This window comes from Maylandia zebra, linkage group LG6, assembly GCF_041146795.1.
Source record: "Maylandia zebra isolate NMK-2024a linkage group LG6, Mzebra_GT3a, whole genome shotgun sequence".
NCBI lineage: Eukaryota > Metazoa > Chordata > Actinopteri > Cichliformes > Cichlidae > Maylandia > Maylandia zebra.
The window spans coordinates 14,787,500-14,806,979 of NC_135172.1; the positions used below are offsets into that span (position 1 = coordinate 14,787,500).

At 40.3% G+C, this 19,480-nt stretch overlaps 1 protein-coding gene across 2 annotated transcripts in view; it reads left to right on the forward strand.

Annotated features, from left to right (window-relative positions):
- Nucleotides 1-19,480, forward strand: part of LOC101465338 (noelin-2) — a 37,615-nt gene that overhangs the window by 11,263 nt on the left and 6,872 nt on the right. For both annotated transcript variants that reach the window (XM_004569005.2, XM_004569003.5), the window contains exons 2-5: nucleotides 2,041-2,190; nucleotides 5,801-5,956; nucleotides 11,923-12,142; nucleotides 14,466-14,572. In XM_004569005.2, coding sequence (XP_004569062.1) covers nucleotides 2,041-2,190; nucleotides 5,801-5,956; nucleotides 11,923-12,142; nucleotides 14,466-14,572 — 633 coding nt within the window. The remainder of the gene's footprint in view (nucleotides 1-2,040; nucleotides 2,191-5,800; nucleotides 5,957-11,922; nucleotides 12,143-14,465; nucleotides 14,573-19,480) is intronic.

Sequence of the window (19,480 nt, forward strand, 5' to 3'; positions counted from 1 at the left end):
CACTGAGATAATAAGACAAAGCTCCTTGTGTTTGTTACCTTCCAATTACGTGTTGCCAACAAGGAAGTTGCAGAGTGCCCTCTGGTGGACACACTATGCAGCCTCAACACTCGTAACATGGTTAAAATATTTTTTCCACCTCAATTTCTTACCTTTTAAATTTTCATTATCAGTCCCGACTCCCAACCAATATATTGATCAGGCTCTGATTTGTGTTATCAAAATCATTTGTACTAGCTACTGTTTCCAAGGTGTCCAGAATATTATCTAAAAGAAAGTCAGGCTTAATTGGATTTATCAAATCTATCAAAAACATTTTCCCTCAGTCACTGTGATCACTGTTGAGGGTGTTATGAATGATTTTACCTTGAATCACATGCTTCAATAACGGCTTCGCTTAAGAATGAATACATTTCCTACCTCCCATTTACAGTATGTGCTGAAAGATAAAAGTAGGCATACATATAAACAGATCATGGGAGATGTGCATTCATCATTTGGAAAAAAAAAAACCCTCATATTTTGGTGTAAAGGTAGAAATAAAGATAAGAGGAGTTACCGCTCTGTGCTTTTTTCTTTTTCTATTTTTTAGGAGAATGTAGTCTCTATTAAATCTCCGTTTCGTAGCCTTTGTAGGGTTTTTCATGTATTTTTTATTTTCAGCCAACACACTTCTTTTCAGCGTCTCAGTCTTATTCAGGTCAGACTGCAGTCATCAGGGCTGAACAGATATTTTCCTTTTATGTCATTATCGTCGTAGCCAGCACGTAAATCTCTGCGTGATCTGACCATGATGCATCTCGTGATTTCAGCGTCTTTTTATGTTTGTCAAACGGAGATTGTGCGCTTTCTGTGTTTTCATTGGGCTCGACTTCACCAGAGACATCCATGTCCAATTCTGAATTTCTCATTTGTTGCTAAAATCAGCTGTGACGTCTCCCACATGTCTGTGTCCAGGAAAGCTAGCAGCATTACTGGAGAGTTTCCACTCTCTGCCTCCACGGACGGAACTGCTGTTCTCTCTGGCAGAAAGTCACCGACTCCCCAGAGCTCCCACAAATCTGCACAAAAGATGATTTCTACCCTGCAAACAGTCCACACCAGTGCACAACCAAACATCTATGAGCAACCACTTAATCTCTAAAAACTTCAATCATCAACTTAAATTTTAATCACTGATATTTGCTTTCTGTTTTGTTGTATTATTATTATGCAATGTCAAAGCATACGAGTGAGTTCATAGCACTGAAGCTTTTCGCTTTAATCTCTAAATGTAGCATCCGGTTTTCAGATTCCTCTAAAAACCCTTTTTAAGCTAAATTTAAATCAAACTGACAAAGCAGAAATAAATAACCACCAATACCTGAACCTCTGCTTTTTCTCTCTCTTTTTCTTCTTCGTTTCTTGCTGTTTTCACAGTTGAAGAACAAAATGTGTCTCTCAAAGATATTCGACATTCACAAGACCGTGAATGTTGAACATCATCACCCTACATTCATCAACAACTTCAAATGAATGTCAATGTTGCTCCATCCATCTCTGGATGTTCATTGTTTTACCAATAAGTTTCCTGCATTAGTGCATTTACACATTTGTTTCCTGCTACCTGGCTGTAGCATGCAGACCAAAAAGGCATTTTAACCATAAATCATTTAATCCCTCCCAGTTTGATTTGATGGTTTCAAATGTCAAACCTGTGCATTGTTAAATGTCAGTTTTACACATTTTAACTTGGTTTCCATTGTGGTTAATCTAATCTGAGCCAGACGTTTTAGAGTCTTTTTACTGACAAAAACAGTCCCATGGCCTGCGTGTCACAGAAGCATAAAGTAGTTAAGCCAAGGAGCAATGGTGAGGTGTTTATTTGGTAATGGAAATAGTTGTACTCCAGCTTGTTGTGTACATCATCTGCTCTGCTAATAGGTGATGAATTTGTTTGTTGTTCTGTTTTGCTTTCTGTGCTTTCCTCTGCTCACCCTCTCGTCTGGTAATGTGTTATCCCGCAGTGACTTCATTAACACCGGGCGTGTTTGTGTGCAGGGGCTGTACCCGGGCTCAGAGGAAGGCTGGCAGGTTTACAGCACGGCCTCGGATCCCGACGGCAGGTGCATGTGCACGGTGGTCGCCCCGGCACGGAACCTCTGTAAACGAGACCCTCGGAGTCGACAGCTACGCTCGCTGACCGAGCAGGTGCGTGTGCATTTGTGAGTGTTCGTCTCGCGCCTTGACGTTTCAGTGGTCAGCATTGACATGCGGCACGGGGCAGAGGCGGTGTACTGGAATGAAAATATTCACTGGACTGTCTCTTTGTTTTGACACTTGCAGAAACACACATGAACAGACACACACGGGCTTCGCTGACAGATGTATTCCTGATACATCAGTAGCCAAATCCTCTGTAGACTGCCAGTCATTCAGCATGCCAAAAGAGTTTAAACTCAAAGAAACGCTGACAGATGGGTGGGAAAGAAACACTTTGTTCTGTGTTGTGGGTGCAGCTCAGCATACGACCATACAAGCGTGTAACTGCTTGTGTGTGTGTACATGTGTACGGGGCTATTCAGTTCATGCCTGTGTCCTAAGAGAGGGTAATAAAAGTGATTTGTGACAGAAATTGATGAATTATTGAACGGCATCAAGTAAGCAAACATTTCTGAATGCATTCGCTATTCTCAGCCTCGCACACAACGGCACGTTTTCTCACCAACGCTGTAGTAAACCGGAGCACACCAATGGCAATATCACAAAGATTACTACTCTTTTTGTCCTACACTGGTGCTGTTACATCCTGTTCTCGCTTCACACAAAACGAGAGAGAAATGAGAAAAAGGTAGATGAACACTATCAGAAATAACTCCCTCTTCTCTCCTCGCTCTGCTCTTGTTGAGAGTCTTTTGTATTTATGAATCTTAATCAGCTCAGCATGTCTGTGGAAGTGACACCTAGATCCCGCTGTGAGTTTGTGTGCGGTGGTATGAGCGCTTATTTTTTATTTTTCTATTTTTTTTGCTTGTCTGGCCTCCACAGAACGTGTTGTACAGGAGATGTGTGGGCGGGTTTGTTTGTTTGTTTGTTTGCATATCACTCCTGAATATCTGGAAATATCTGGGTCATTTTTATAGTAGATTTTTTTAAACACTTGTTTTTCATTCAACATTAAAAGAGATTTCAAGTGTGTGGTACACCCTCTGCCTGGTTAATGAGACGGGGTAGAATTTAACTCCAAGGATCACTGTGTCACTGTACAGTGCTGCAAAGTTTACATCCAGAGTTGCTAGCTTAATTGTAACTCTGTCCCTTTGTTGCATATAAACATTATGTAGTATATTATGTATACTTTGGGGTTTTGGAGTCCCATCACTATTAACCACTTATATATCAAAGGTAGGGTCAGGTGACTAAAGCCCCATTCACACAGTGCCAGAGACTGGTTAGTGACCCTTTTTGAACCACCGGTTGCTAGCAAAATGTTTATACTCTGGTCTGTTGGTGAAAACCTTCTAATGATTGCCTTTATCACCAGCAGATTGCTGTGGTCACCAATAGTTTGTATGGACCTTGCTGGCATGTTAGCAAACATTTGCTAGCTACTTTCTGAGAGGTAGTAAAACTGTGAAAAGTGCGACACAAACTGTAAATGGAGACTAGTTGTCTTCAGAGTAAAAAGTCTGCCCTTGAAATGTGTTGGAAACAGCACTGTGGCACAACTTTTAGATTAAAGCGACCATTTACAGTTTGTATTGCACTTTTCACAGTTTCACTACTGCTTGAAAGTAATTTCAGTCTTCCATGCAAACAACACGTGACTGTGGCAGCCTGCTAACGACCAGAGCAATCGGAAAGAGGTTTGTGTTGCAACCCTCTATTTATAACTGATTTCTCTTAGAGATTGTCAGCAACGTCCAGAAACCACTTGGCAACCAGTTGGTGAATGCACATTTTTTCACTTCACAACAGGCAGTTGTATCATGTCCAGCATGGTGGATGGCTCTTGAGGGATATGCACATGACATCACACGAGAAACCTCTAGCATAGTGCGTGAATTCTGCCAGGGTAGTGTTGTCTCAAGTTGAAAACAGCAAGCTGTGAAGTACTTAATAGCAGCTACGATATTCTTCTTCAGTGAAAATGAAAATTTAAAACAATCACCAATGAATCCCTGAACACCTGTAACATCAGTGTCTGAAAACATCTGCAGCTGTTAGCTAACACTGGCATCACTATCAGTTCTGACAGCTTGTCTTCCTCCTGCTGCCTCCTCCGTCTTGGTTGGTGGCCCGTGTCACTACTAGATCCATAAAGGTGTAGACCTAGATGGCATTGCATCACCAGGGGTGGGTACTACAAAGTAAGATTACTGGGCTAGCAGGCTTAACATCAGAGTGTACTCTGTCAAGAAAGTGGCTCACTTTTTACCGAGCTAATTCACCATGGTAACTTACATTGAACACATAACCTGGTCAGGAGCAGGTTCTTTCACTTACGGCATGTTTTCAGAGCAATATATATTATCTGCGTAGAAAATGGAGTATTTGTATAAGTAGTTGTAAACCTTACTAATGTCAGGAAAGAAGCCAAGGTGTAGGTTAAAGCAGCTCAGACTGTGTGCTGCATTGTCATTAAAATGGGCATGTATTGATTTTGTGATGCAAAAAGTGTATAAATGGTTTTATACTTGATTTAAATTCACTTAGTTTTACACGGGTAGAATTGCAGCAATGAGAACACAGCGCATACTTTAAGTATATCTATTCAATCAATAAAATTAATTTTACTTTGATCAGCCAGTAAACTGAAGCAATTTCCACATCTTTATCACATCTTTCCACTCAGTGTATTAGGCTGTGGGACAGTAAGCTAGTCTCAGAACTCTAATATGCAGCAACCACTTTAGAGATAACTAGCAGCACTGAGAGCACACTCAGCTGTAAAATTATGAACGCACATTAAAATGTTTATTTTAAATGATTAGCTAAATACATAAATAACCAAGTTAATGATCTTCTATAGAAAAGATCTGTTATTCTATTTGCTGTTGTTTTTAGGGTCTCTAAAGAGACCAATTTATCATCATCATCTGATAACTCCTCTGACTGAAGCAGGCGTTGCTCATAGGGATCATTTTGTGTGGTAGAAGGGTCAAACGCTCATTGATTGTCATTTACAAGTCGATAGCTAATGAGCATACTCCAGATAATACTTCTTTCTGAAACATAGAATTATCAACATTTAAAAATTGATCTAATTTTTTATACATTATGTTTTCCATAGACTTCCATAGGATTTTGTGTCCCCTCTGTTGGCCATTAAAAAGACGAATTCCACATTGGTTTCACTTTTCAGACCTGGAATCTTTTCTGCTGTCTGTGCTACAGACAGCAACTACGTGGTTCTTCCTGCTCTTTCATTTCACAATAAAAGTCCCTATATACATATACATTATAAAATATAAAAAATAACATAAAATAATAAGTAAATGATTATTGAAATACAGCATTTGTTTTGTTGGTTTAACATTAACACTCAAACCAGCGTGCAACAACTTTTTTTTGTCTTTGCTATACTAGTTACCATGGGGGGTTAAAAATTCAGTGAACTAGCCCTTTGTTTGTCATCATATCACCACACAGCCATATTTGTAGGCAAACAACAGGTGTTTGGAAACAAATAACAGGTGCCAGTAATCAGACAGCATCCAAAGCCAATCATAAATATTAATGGAAGGGACAAACAGTAATCACTGATGGCATCAGCAGCATTATGCATATGCGTGTGTGTGTGTGTGTGTGTGTACATCAGGTCCAGAACGTGAGTCAGTCCATGGAGGTGGTTGACCTGCGGACATCCAGAGACCTGCAATATGTTCGAGACTCTGAGCCACTGCTGAGAGGAGTGGATGGACGGTTACACACTTATGTGGCCAGTCCCCGCAGTCTGACAGCTAGGAGCCTGCAGGTAAACACACACACAGAAACACACACACAAACAGACACACACACACATACACATCAAGTCGCATACAATGCAGACAGTCGCTGCAGGGAACATATAACCTTTGGTGTGAAAACATTGATTTCACGCATGCCAAGCTGAAGTTTCTTGCCTGCTCTCAGACACGCGAGCATCTTTCATCAAGAGGACAAAACTTGTCTTGAAGCTGTCAATTTGCTGGCTTCATGTCTGCTGTGTTAAAGTGTCGCACAGCCTTTTTTCTGAAGGTGCCAGTAAAACTGCAGCATCACTGCACACATTAAGGCTTCAAGCTGTCATAAAAAAAAAAATCTGTCTGGAAAGAGTCTGAATTTTAATATTAATGACCAGATTAGAATAATATTGACACACAAAAGCACAGAACATTTTTTCTGCATTTGTCTTTTATAGTTTGTTCCTTGGTACTTTAAATTTGCAGGAGAGAAGATAAGATTGCCTTCCTGGATAAGTATTGTGTTTTACTGAGGGAAATCTGAATGTATTTCACTTTCTAAATTAGGAGTACTAATCTCATTAGGCTTGGTGCTTTCTGCCATGATGCCACTGGCAGGCGTCTGTGCCAACAACAAAACATGGGGAGGGGTAGTGAAAGATTATTTCAAGAGCTACAGAGAATGACAGGCCGTGGATCTCAGGAGGGAGAGTTGAATGATCTAAACAGTTAAATCAGCTGTGAAACGGCTTCATTTGGCAGCTTAATGACACTGAAGTGGAAGCCTAGCATAACCCAGCTCACTGTTTACACATGGATGTAACTTTAAGCAGTGATTTAGGGACTTTCATCTCACGGAAAAGATAGGCAAAAACTATATGGTAAAGTATGGTTGACATTTTTCCACATTTAAGGTTTGTTAATCTGCTGCTTTTACAGGTTTTTTAATCTATATTAAGTTGATCAGAAACGGATGTAAATGGATTTTATGAATGGAAAGTGATGTGAAAAAGTAATTATTTTCTTGTGTGACTTTAGATAGACAGATAAAAGTAATAAATAAAACAGCCAACACATTTGAAATATGGAAATGTGGTCAAAAATCATATTATTGTGCATTAAACAGCTGCTGTAAAGTGGTCGGTTTAAAGGACCTCCTGGAGCGCTCTGACTGAAGGTGCTACTGGTGATAACCTCCTGGGCATGGCGTGGTCATGTTAGCTTTAAGAGCATTCTTCTCTCTGCCACAACAGTGCTGAACTGTTTCAAATTCAGACGTGACCACAGAGCCTTCTTAATAAGTTTTCTCTGTTCCTGTCTGCTGTGCGGTCTCCTTCCTCCCAGCAGGCCAAAGCATAAACAAAGCACTGGCCACCATCGTATTGTCCACACTGCACAGCAGGAGTGGAAAGGCCTCAGCCTTTGTCTCTTACTGTACCCCGCCTCCATATGGTTCTTCCAGTCCAGCTTATTATTGGTCACACCAAGATACTTGCAACTGAAGATAACTTTCACCTCGATGCCTCAAGTGTCATTTATTGTCATTTGTCATTTATTATTTTTGTGGTTTTCTTCATATACCACACTGCAATACGGCCAAACATCTCGACTTTGTTCTTGTCTGTCCAATAGACATTGTTCCATAAGTCTTGTCTAGATGCAGCTTTGCAAACACGGCCATGCTCTGACATGATCCAGTGCTAATTTCAATTCACACAGTTCTCAAATGCAGTGTAAAATAATGAAAAAGCTGTCATAAAACTGCACAACCCCATATTCACACACACAAATAACAGCCCTATATTACAGTGAACAGAGATAAACTAATACAACAAGCATGAAAACAACAATAACTAACAAATGTACATAAGTTAATAACATTAAAGGTTTATCTTAAAACACAATGAGAACAAGTTCAACAGGAAGTTATTACTATTTCAGTTAATTGGACCATGTATATAAATGTAATAAACTGATATAATAGCAATCAATCTTAAAAATTGTTGGTCAGTGCTACTATTCACAGAAGTAGATTTCTACTTAAAAATAATGAGTATTTTTACAGCCAAACATTTGAATTATTTGCTCTTTCTATCAAATTGCCTCACTTCCAGCTTTGAAAAGGCAACATGGGAGGAAAAAAATGCTTAAAAGAAAGGTGACATAAATGTCAAATAGAAAATGTTTAAACCTCAGTTAAAAACGATACAGATCCAAAGTAAACATTGTAATTCGACAGTCATTTTGAGGGGTCACACACAGCACACATTATGCACAGTAAATTAGATCACGGGGCCAAACTGTCAAGCTCTGCTGTAACGTCTGCAAAACAACATTCGTGCAAACACCTTGACTTTGGCACGCAGCACAAATTCGGCTTGCTTCTGCATCCTCTTCCTGAAAATGAAACAAAATGTCACCTTTTTGACACAGCGGGGGAGACAAAGCATGCATCGCAAATAGTCAGAGCAGGACTTCCCGGGAGCGCTCTGAGGCTCACAGCTGTTGACAAAAAAAGACAACCCGATGGAGGATAGCAGCCAAATATAAATCAGGTTGTTTTGTTTTGTTATGGACGGAGTTCCAGAAAACTGAGCACACCTCGTGGCCTCAGTTGTTGCCATCTTTAGACCATCTACTTTTACTCTACTGAAATACAGCCTTTCACAGTCATAGTACCTTAAAGGTATACTTAATAGATGAATAAATGCAGAATAAACACAGGGAATGGCATTAACCTACATTCTAATCTTGGAGACCTTTTGGATTTTATTAAATTTAGATTTTATAACAAAATGTAAATAAAGAACAACGAACAATGAGGCAAGCAGCTGCAAGGGCATTTATGTGCACTCAGCTTAAGTTTGCAGAATTTAACGTTATTATCCATTTTTATTTGTGTTTATTTAAAGAAAACTTTTTTAATACAGCATATTTACACTGGAAAAGGAAAGAAAAGCTGTGTAAATTTGAAGGAAGCCTTTTTGACTCAACTAAGCGGTGAACTGTTGTATCAACTTGATTCAGTCAAGTTTAGGATCACTGATCTAATTGTGTGTTCAGTGACTAATTCAAATGAAAACACTTCTATTGTCCTGTTTGAATGGCTAATGAGGTAAGGCCTGTGCTAATTCGGATTAAAACTGATAATCTACTATTGGAAAGGTAATTGCTTTTCCACCGTGCTCTCCAACTGAGAGGTGAACTTAGACAAATATTCACACACATGTGTGTATGTGTAGCCTCAGGAAGTATAACCTAAATTCAGTAGGTGATAGCTGATCGAAAGACTGCCATCCCAGTTCATTCAGAAGCTTGATATCTCGGGTTATATTTGTGAAATATTTGCTTGCTCATCTTGTCAATGTCAGTAATTCCAAATTTACAGGTGAATCTTTTCAATAAATTCAGTTCAATTTTATTTTTATAAAGCCAAATCACAACAACAGTTGCCTCAAAGCATTTAATATTGTAAAGTACAGACAAACCTCAACATTAAGGCGACCCTCAATGAACAAGTGCTTGGCGACAGGGGGAAGGAAAAACTCCCTTTTAATAGGCTTTGGGATCCGTCTGTCGTGACTGGTTGGGGGTGGTTGGAGGAAATAGGACAAAAGATCCAGTACTTCACAGTCCTTCATTGGTTAGTTTGTCTTATCATGGATTTATGAAATATACATTTAATATTCTGTGGTCCCAGGACGAATAGTTTTGTTTTTAGTGTGTACAAGAAATAACCCTCCACAAACCATCTTGTCCGACTGTAATCCTCACCATAACCCCAAACCAAGTCTTCATATTAGAATTCATTAATAATTAAGAATTAAAAATATTTAATTCATGCGGACTTTGTCTACAAAAGGGACGCAAGCTCCACACTGTGACTGTACACACAGATTTTTTTTTGCCTGCTCATAAAAAGCAGTAGAAGTACACACACACACACACACTAACCCTTACTTACCCCAATAGGGCATATTACCGCCTCCCCATAAATCCATTCTGCCTTTCATCTCTTGCCGAGCATATCTTAACAGCTGGGGGGGGTCTGTTTTTAAGTTTTTATATAGTTGGTTTATGCATACGCGTGTGTGTGTGTGTGTGTGTGTGTGTGTGTGTGTGTGTGTGTGTGTGTGTGTGTGTGTGTGTGTGTGTGTGCATATGATTGTTGCTCCTGGGGGTTTTCACAGTCATAAGCTTTTGCCTTTGCACTGAGAGGAAAGACTCCTGAATATTTATGTGGAACTTCAGTAAGTTTATCAATAACTAAACAGTATTTTTAACCCATGGAGGAAGGAAACAAGGGTGGAGGGCGGGAGTGGAGAATGGGATGTCAAATGGGAGTCATAAACAGAGAGAGATGGTGGAGGAAAGAGGAGGAAAGAGACAGGAAAGTAAGCCTTATTGCACCTAAATATTTCTTGGTGGGAGGGAGGACATGAGAGGACTGTGCAAGGAGAAGTAAGAGGGAAAGTAAAGGTTAAGCAGAGACTGGAGGAGAGATAAAAGTGTGAATCAGGAAGGGAGAGATTAGAGAAATCGAGATGAAGGCGGAGACGTGGCAGGGGAGGGATTAGCCAGGTAAAGTGGTTCGCTATCTAACAAACCGTGGCACCTTTGGCATTTTGTCAAAATTGGGGTTTTAATGAATATTTAATCAACTTGCAATTATATGCAAAGAACACTGCCAATATCAATGAGCGGTGATGATGTAGTGAGCTGAAGCTGCTTGGAATTACAGAGTTTTCACGCTGTGCTCTTGTGACATGTAGAAATTGGAAAAATGCGTCGTAGCGATGTTGGAAAAGTATTCAGGTCGTGATTTCAAGACAGCAGGGGAGGGATTAGATACATAAAGTGTTTGACTGACTGCCAACTGCTGACTGTTTCCTGGATATGTTGTTGTGTTTGTGTGCGGGGGTGCAGAGATGTTATAAGAAGATGATAAAATTTTTGTCTTCGCTTTTGACACTTCTCTTTATCCTTCTCTCTTTTCCATATCAAATCCAGCTCTTTGTTCAGCAAGCTGAAAGAGAAGATACATCTAAGTATCAAGGCTAAAAGTAGAGATATAAAAGTAGCAAATAAAAATTTATTGTCCCTCTTGCTGCAAGCACAATTGTTTCATATGCTATCCATATTTTTATTGATCTCCATTTAAGCTGATTAGAGGGGGGAAAGGGGGCCTTTCTGGCCCGATATGATCCAGAGTGCATTTTTTTAAAATGAGAGTTTTCCTCCATCCATTTTATGCTGCTTATTTGGGTCACGTTGCCAGAAAAGACTTGCCCAGACGTACTCTCTTCCAGCACATCTTCCATCACCTCCTGTGGGACTGTGAAGCGTTCTCAGGCCAGATGGATTGCGCAGTCCCTCTAGCATGTTCTGGGGGCGCTTTCCATTCGGTTAACGTGATTCTCCGCTTCCCTCGCTCACGTCTGTTCCTCGGGGAGAGCAAAGAGATGCGGCGACAGAGGCAGAAATGAAATATGATGTGCAGCATCTCAGCTACCAAATGCACAGAAAGAATTAAGGACGCAAAGTAAATATTCTTCTGAACCAAACCCAAAGGAAATGAGAGCTTTATGTGTCTCAGTTCATTTCATTTGTCTCCTACCAACAAGTTTATCAGCAACAGGTAGACCGGGGGGCTGCCTTGTGACACAAGGATTGTCTCAAACATGTGCTCAGTTTTTAGCATCGACGAGTGAACAAAAGGGACAGGTGAACAGATTCATTTGAAACATTCACAGGTGGAAGGCAGCACAACGGGAGATTAAGGATGACAAGGAGAGTAATCAGCCGAATGAGAAACAAACCACCAACCCTGTTACACATGCTGGGATGAGGTCACCCTTACGGGGCACCCTGACCAGTCCGGACACATAAACTGCCTCAAGTGTGCCTCAAAGGGTGGCACTACGCCGAACTACAGCAACTGAAAGAGAAAAATAATGACTGCAAATGGCCTCTCTCACTTTCTTTAACTCATTCGCAGGAGTTAAAGGGTCAGATGTCTCAGCTACGGCCCCTGTTGTCAGTGGTGGAGCAGTACAGACTGGATCTACAGACGCTGGCCACCTTGCGGATGGAGCTGCTTAACCTGTCGATCGTCCTGACAGCCATCCAGGAAGAGATTGGAGCATACGACTACGAGGAGCTTCAGCAGAGGGTCCTGTTGCTGGAGACCAGGCTGCACAGCTGCATGAATAAACTGGGTACGTGCTGGAAAGAAAGCAATAACAAAATATGACTTGTGCTGCTTTTGAAAGTAACTCACGCGTTTGCAATTTGAACATGAAAGCGAAGAACGTGAGCGCGCGGGGGGTGGAAGCACGCAAAGGAGCACTCCGCAGGTTTACACACTCAAAGATTTATTTATACAACGATTCATCAGTCTGCAAAAATAGTTCTATAACAAACTGAGAAGAAGAACGTTCAGGAAGAATAAAGGAGGGGAGTGAAGTTTAAAAACATGCAAATTTACCACAGGGAGTGAGGAAGGAGTGTAACAGAAAATAGGACCAAGTTTCATCAAGTTGGTACACAATTTGCAAAGTCAGGCCTACCAAACTAGGATATACCCAACTAGTTCACTTACACTAAATGAATCTGTGTAGGTTCTCAGTCGACTGTGAAAGCGACTGGACTTCTTTATATTTGTTGAAAATGTTTCACCTCTCATCCAAGAGACTTCCTCAGTTCTAAAACCAAAATGAAGCGACTCTGAGGAATTTAACTTCTAGCAGGGTTTCTTTGCATCCGGTGACCTCAGTAGTTCACATGATAGGGTGGGTCAAGGTCTCACAGTGGTTTCACCCAAAGCCCCTGGTGATGTCATTTTTAACACCTTGGCTCATGCGATGATGCTCAATAGTGGGTCAAGACTTCACTAAACAGGATATTTAGGGAAAGATGCATACATACATAAGGAAAATCTGAGCTTGAAAAAGATGACATTGGGAATACAAATTAAGAAGTTGGCCTAGCTGACTTAGAAGCAAACAGGACCAACTGCCAAAGGAACAAAGGGAAGCAGAGGAGTACAAAGTGGACATACAACCCAGTATCGTGGCAAAACGTATAATAGACATGCCGGTCCACTGTGTCCATTCCACAATTTGTCTCTCCAAAACATGAAATCGACTTCACTGTGTGCAGAAGTTGCATTACCAGCAGGGGGAGATAATATTTAAGCCACGAAGTCAGTAGTGAGCAACAAATGTATTAAGTACATTCCAGGGTCCTTAATTGGCAGAACAGATTAAGCTAGGCGGCTAATGTGTATATACATGCAAAGGTGTTAATAAAGTCTGTTTAAGCACTTTCCCGTGATAATTTTTATGTTGGCTTGAAATAAAATATTTTCCTCTGCTGTTACTGCAACTTCTGCATGCATGTACAATTCACGTTTTAGAGAGGCAAAGCTCGATGTGTCTGTTGCAAGCTTTGTCATGATATCGGGTTGGAATATGTGCAGCTTTTGCAGAGGAGCACATGGAATAGCTGTAGTGAAGTAAGACTATGGTTTAGGATTAAAGAGATTTTTAGGAAGGATTCTTATTTTATTTACTTGGTAAGAGTTGAGGGTGTTTCTTCAGTAAAAAGAAAAAAAGACGGATAGCCATCGGGTAGTAACATGCGGAGACAGCTATGGGGAAACAGATGGACATTCCCGGTTTCCTCTTTGTGCTAAGCTAGGCTGCTGGCAGTCGCTTCATTTTTACTGGACAGACATAAGAGTGGTATTGATTTTCTCATCTAACACTCCAACGGGCAGTGAATAAATATTTTCCACAAAATGTCAAAGTATTGCTTTAAGAGCAGCAGAGAGTGCTCTAACAACAAAGTCTAACATGGGGACAGAAACAGAAGTGCACCTATTTAGGCCCATTTTGAGGAAAATTGAAAAGCCGGGACACAATAAGCCTGTTTGTGGAAAGCATACAAGTGGATGTTGATGTAGAAATGCATTTTGACATTGGGTTTGATCTAAATAGCTGTCTCTGTTGAGAGCCATTATAACTGATGTTAATTCAGGTGGCTGAAAAGGCTCTATTAAAACTCTCAGTGAAATAACCAACTACACTTTTCAAACCTAAAAACGGTGTTTTATAGTTGGAATAATGTAAATGCGGTATCACTGTGAGTGGGCAGTTTCATTTACCTGAAAAACAAAATGTCTTAAAGTTATTATCTAAATGACTAAAACACCCAAATGTATTCCTCTGTGTTATCTTTTCGAGAAATAGAAGCTGCTTTTTCACAGCTCACGCCTGTGGCGTCAACACATTTTCAAGTTTTTATGAAGCATTGCTGAAGTGAGTTAAGACTGGTGGCAGGTGATGGCTGCTCATAAACCAGCTGGCCAAGTCACCTTGACGACGAGCATTACTCAGACCAATCCGGATAACATGAGCACAAACTGGTGCTCCATCTGCATTATCTTCTCCATGTGGCTGCTCTATGCATAAACAACAGATCTAGGACGGAGGATCTCCGCCTCAGCGTTTACATGGTCCGTTTATCATTTGTTAACAGGATGTGGTCGTCTGACTGCCGTTAGCAACCCCATCACTGTGAGGGCCTCGGGATCCCGCTTTGGCTCTTGGATGACTGATGCCATGATTCCCAGCTCTGACAGCAGGGTAGGTGTACAGTGTGATTTGTCTTTTTTCTGTTTTTTCTTCTTCTTCAGTTTGTTCCATTTATATATTTAAAAAAAAAAAGGTTTACAGTCGGGGTTAGAACAAGGTTTAGGTTGGGATTGAGGCATTTGGTGGTCTGGCTCGGGGAAAGTCCTTCTAGAAGCAAGTCTCGCCACTCAGTAGCCATATATTTGTAATTATTTGTAACTCTTACAGAACCCCGTACTTACATGTAAGTGGACAGAGATGTTGCTTTAATTTCACTGAAACATAAAAAGTGCAGCTTTAAAAAGTCTGATAACTTGGTTTTGCTCTGACCACCATGCAGACTGCCCTCAACCCTTAAATTATCATCTCTATCTCATGCATTTCACTTCTTTCTGTCATTTATCTTGTTGTATCCTGTTTTTATTGAGTGTTTATCACTATTTCTGAGATTATTTAATTAATTACATTTATTTATTTATGGTTGTAGCTGGAGGAATGTTTGTTTGTTTGCTGCTGGGTATTTAAATCTCTGCAAATTTCATGATGTTACAGAGTCATTATTACTCAATCCAGAGTGATGTCTTTGACGGCCCACCAGAGCAGCTGAACAAACTAAGACCAGTGAAACTCTGCTGTCACATGTGGGCAACATGACTGGCTAATAGTTTCCTGGTTTATATAAGCACCTTTTCTGGTAGTACAAACTTCCTCTGCTTTCTTCTTTAGTTGGAAATGCACCAATCAATTTCTTGGCTGAGGTTCAGACTGGTGACTGGTTACCTTCTCCTGTGCGTGTGCGTGTGGGAGCCGTTCTTTCTGTAAACATGATAGCTCGAAAAGTTTTGAATGAATTCTCATAAAACTTTGCAGGAATGCAGAGTGAGGTCACACATACTTACATCCACCAAGGTCGGCAAGGTCAACTTAATGATTTATTGGTCAAAAACTGACAAAAAGCTCAATACTGTAGAAACTATGATTCTTAGAAACTTAGAAACAAAGTGTAGCATGTATTGTCAACATATACATTATAAAATATCATCTCAAATTTGACCTCTGACCTCTTCTTCAAGGTCAAAAGATTGATCTGAAGGTCAAAGTGATAATAATGCTATATAGAGCTGTGTTTATTAAAACTATATTCCTTACTGCTGTTGTTTGTATTGACAGCATATAGACATATAGGGAATGATATATCTGGATTCTAGATATCATGTTACTTTGGACCTCTGACCTCTTTTTTAAGGTCAAACGGTCAAACTTTCACAAAATTGTTTTTTTTTTATTTTTAAATTGTGTGTAAAATGCTTTTGCTTTTGTTTGTATTGGCAACAGTTAGGAAATGATACGGCTATTTGGGGTTTCTTCTGCCATATAGTTTGCATCCAAATATCATGCCAGTTGATAGATCTGAGATGTGTTATATCTCTAACAAAAGTATTATCAAGTGAAAGAGACAAGCTGCTAGTTAGAAATATGGTGTAGTATCATATTATATAATAGGCTCAAGTTATTGACAAATCAACACTCGTTATCCATCGCCTACTCCCACACATTTTGTTTTTATAATGAATATATACAAAATAAAATACTATTTCTTTAAGAGCAAATACAGCCCAGAGAACGAGCTGCCTTGATGGAGGTTTGTGCTCTTGGAGTGCTTCTTGTTTATTTATGTAATAGTCTCTGGCTCTATCTCGCCTCCTTCATATTGCCAATGCAAGCATAGTGGCCAGTATTTCCCAAATGTAACTATTTGCAGTTTCTTCTTTTCACTGCCCCGCTGAACAATTTACGAGCTTCATTGATTTAACTTAAATTACTGCACCTCAAAAAAGGAGACATTTTCACACCACCTGCATTTCGGTGTTTATTTGCTCCAACTCACACATGATCCGCTCGATGCAGTTGTCGCAGCGGCATCGGGTCACCCGCTAATGTTCTGGAGATATATTTAGATGTTAAATCATGTTAGGTTAAGTTCTTAGCAGGTCAGTTTTTTTTTTTTAAATCAAAAATTTTCTCTGCTAGGTGTTCCATTCATAAGGGTCCCCACAAAGATAGGCATGCAAATATATGTGTATGTACTTGTTAGTATTCGTGTTGTGAGGGGATACATGAATGTCATATTAAAGTTTCAATACACATGCACCCATAAGAAATTAATTTTTAGTGTGAAGTCATGTGTGAGCTTAGATGTACTGTAAGTTTGGATTTAGATGGAGTAAAGGGAACTGATGTAATCATCAAAATAAGACTGTGTGCTCTTGTGGGCACATGACAAGTACGGCAGGTGAAAGTGGTCATAAAGTTGCCCGCTTCTATATTTTCGCTGATGTATTTTTCAGTTTCTTTCAGCCTCATTTCTAACATGACTCCTGTGTGCACTCTGTCTCCGCTCACTGCGAGACACACACACACACACACACACACACACACACACACACACACACACACACACACACACACACACACACATTCTGTTCAGGGAGTGCATATTAAGCTAGTTGTCAAGGCGACTGTCTCCCAGTTGCCAGGTGTGATTTATATCGCCATGGTGACCCTTGCCTGTTCTCTATTAGAATGTCTCCCTGGTGATGAGAAGGCGCTATACACAGCAGCAGTATCCCAGTTATTGCTGTCTGTTTTCCAGTTCCAGGTGTGACTGGTGTAGTTATGGGTGGCGGCTCTTTCTCAGTCTCTCTGTCTATTTGCACCTTTGTCCCAACAATTGGAAGCTTTTTCTGGTCTTTTCATGCTGCACAGTAGGTGATGTTCCTGAATCGGAGCGTGGAGAAAGCACAAGAAGTGCACTTTTATAAATGCACTGGGGTTTTTTTTCTGTATTTGTATTGTTTTTAAATAAGCCAGCAAAGCTATTATATGCTGTAAAGTGCTTCAATCACTTTTATCTTATTCCCCCCTCTCAGCCTTATGGAGCCCTGTAGAACAAAGACAGTAATGTTTATCATTAAGTCCTTTACATTTCCTCCCTCACAAGACTATTGCAGGGCTGTTTCCTTTTACAGAAGTAATTATTTCTGCATGTGTTTGCCAGGCTCTAAAAAAATGCATTTAAAATTTTACAACCACTCCTGCACTGGCACAACAAAACAAAACAGTTGCTCCGTACACAGCTGGAAAGGGCGCAGCTATAAAACGGTGAATACATTTTACTGAGTGACGCTGCATATGCACTCTTTGGATGCATTAAAGAGAACTAAAAACCAGAGTCAAGATGACTCACTTGGATTAAAATTGCACACTTGGTTCACAGGCACAAAAAAGCTTCAGTATTTGCTCCCATGTTGTGAACAAAAAAGTGGAGCTTTCAAACTGTTGAGTAAGTTCAGCCTGTTCTCATTTCCACTACAGCAAATACTGATGCACTGTAGAAGTCTCTGGCACCTCAGAGTGTCCTCTGAGTTTGATTATATGACACGCCAACTGATGCTTTTTACATATGGGTGCATGTTAAGCAGCTTTAGAAGCATGCCTTCTCTGCTTTCATGCTGTTTACTACAAATTCTGACTCTACCTCCAACATGTGAAAATCCCAGCCGATTCATCGGCTTTTGAAATATTCAAACCAGCCTTGCCACATTCAGTCCACTTAAATCACCTTTGTTGTCCATTTTAAAGCTCGCTTTGAACTTCAGCAGGTCGTCTTGACCATTTTGACATTCCTTAAGGAATGCCATGTGATTGGCTGATTAATTAACAAGCTGAACAGCTGAACAGCAGTGCCAAATAAAGTGGGAAGTGGGTTAATATGTAAACATAGCATACTGATTTGGGCAAACATTTCTCACATGAAACAGAATAATAATACGTAATGGGCTGTGACTGAATCTAGTTTACTTGTAATGATAAATAACATTAGCATAATAACTGACTGTAATTTATAAGGAAGCCATTAATCTGCCAGTAGAACAGCTGCCATTTCCTTGTTTCCATTCGTCTGCCACTCGATCTAGTCTTCTCTCTTTTTGTGTTGCGGTAATTGAAAGTTAAAAGATTCAAAATTCAAGATTCAAAGTGTTTATTGTCATGTGTCACAAGAGAAAAGGCATTTCTTTGTGCAATGGAATTTTTTCTTTGCTGACCACCCACAGATTAATATATAAATAAATAGCTGAAGACAGAAAAGGAGACAAAATATGGAGATTTGAAACAGATGTGTGCAAAAGAGCAATAGCTTAATATGTAAGATGACCAGACGGTCAAAAAAATATTATTACTGTTCAAAATGTGTCAGTGAGTCTGATGGCAGTGGGGAAGAAGAAGTTAGTGAGTCTGGATGTTCTGGATTTCACACTTCTAAACCTTCATCTCGAGGGCAGAAGTGTGAACAGTCCGTGTTGGGGTGTGAGGGGTCTTTGAGGATGGAGGCAGCTCTCCTCTGGACTCTGCGATGGTAGATGCTCTGCAGAGAGGGCAGCGGGGTCCTAGTGATCTTCTCTGCGGTTGTTATCACTCTCTGCAGGGGTTTGCGGTCCATAGCAGTAGTGCTGCCGTACCATGCAGTGATGCGGCTGGTCAGGGTGCTCTCTACAATGCAGCTGTAGAACCTGCTGAGGATCTTGGCCGGCATACCAAATTTCCTCAGCCTCCTCAGGAAATACAGCCGCTGCTGAGCCTTCTTGACCAGCTGTGTGGTGTTCAGTGACCAGGTGAGGTCCTCAGAGATGTAGACGCCCAGGTACCTACAGCTGCTCACCCTCTCCACTTCAAGGCCCTGGATAGACAGCGGTGGGTGAGGCCTCCTCAGAGTTAAAAGTTAACTTTGTAGCTATTTATAAAAAGGAAAAAAAAAAGCTCTGTGCAATAACCTGGATTTTAAAGTAGTAATAAAAAAGACCTTCGGTTAAACAAAAGTTACAAACAAGATATTGTGTGTTGTTAAGTTGTCTGGTTACT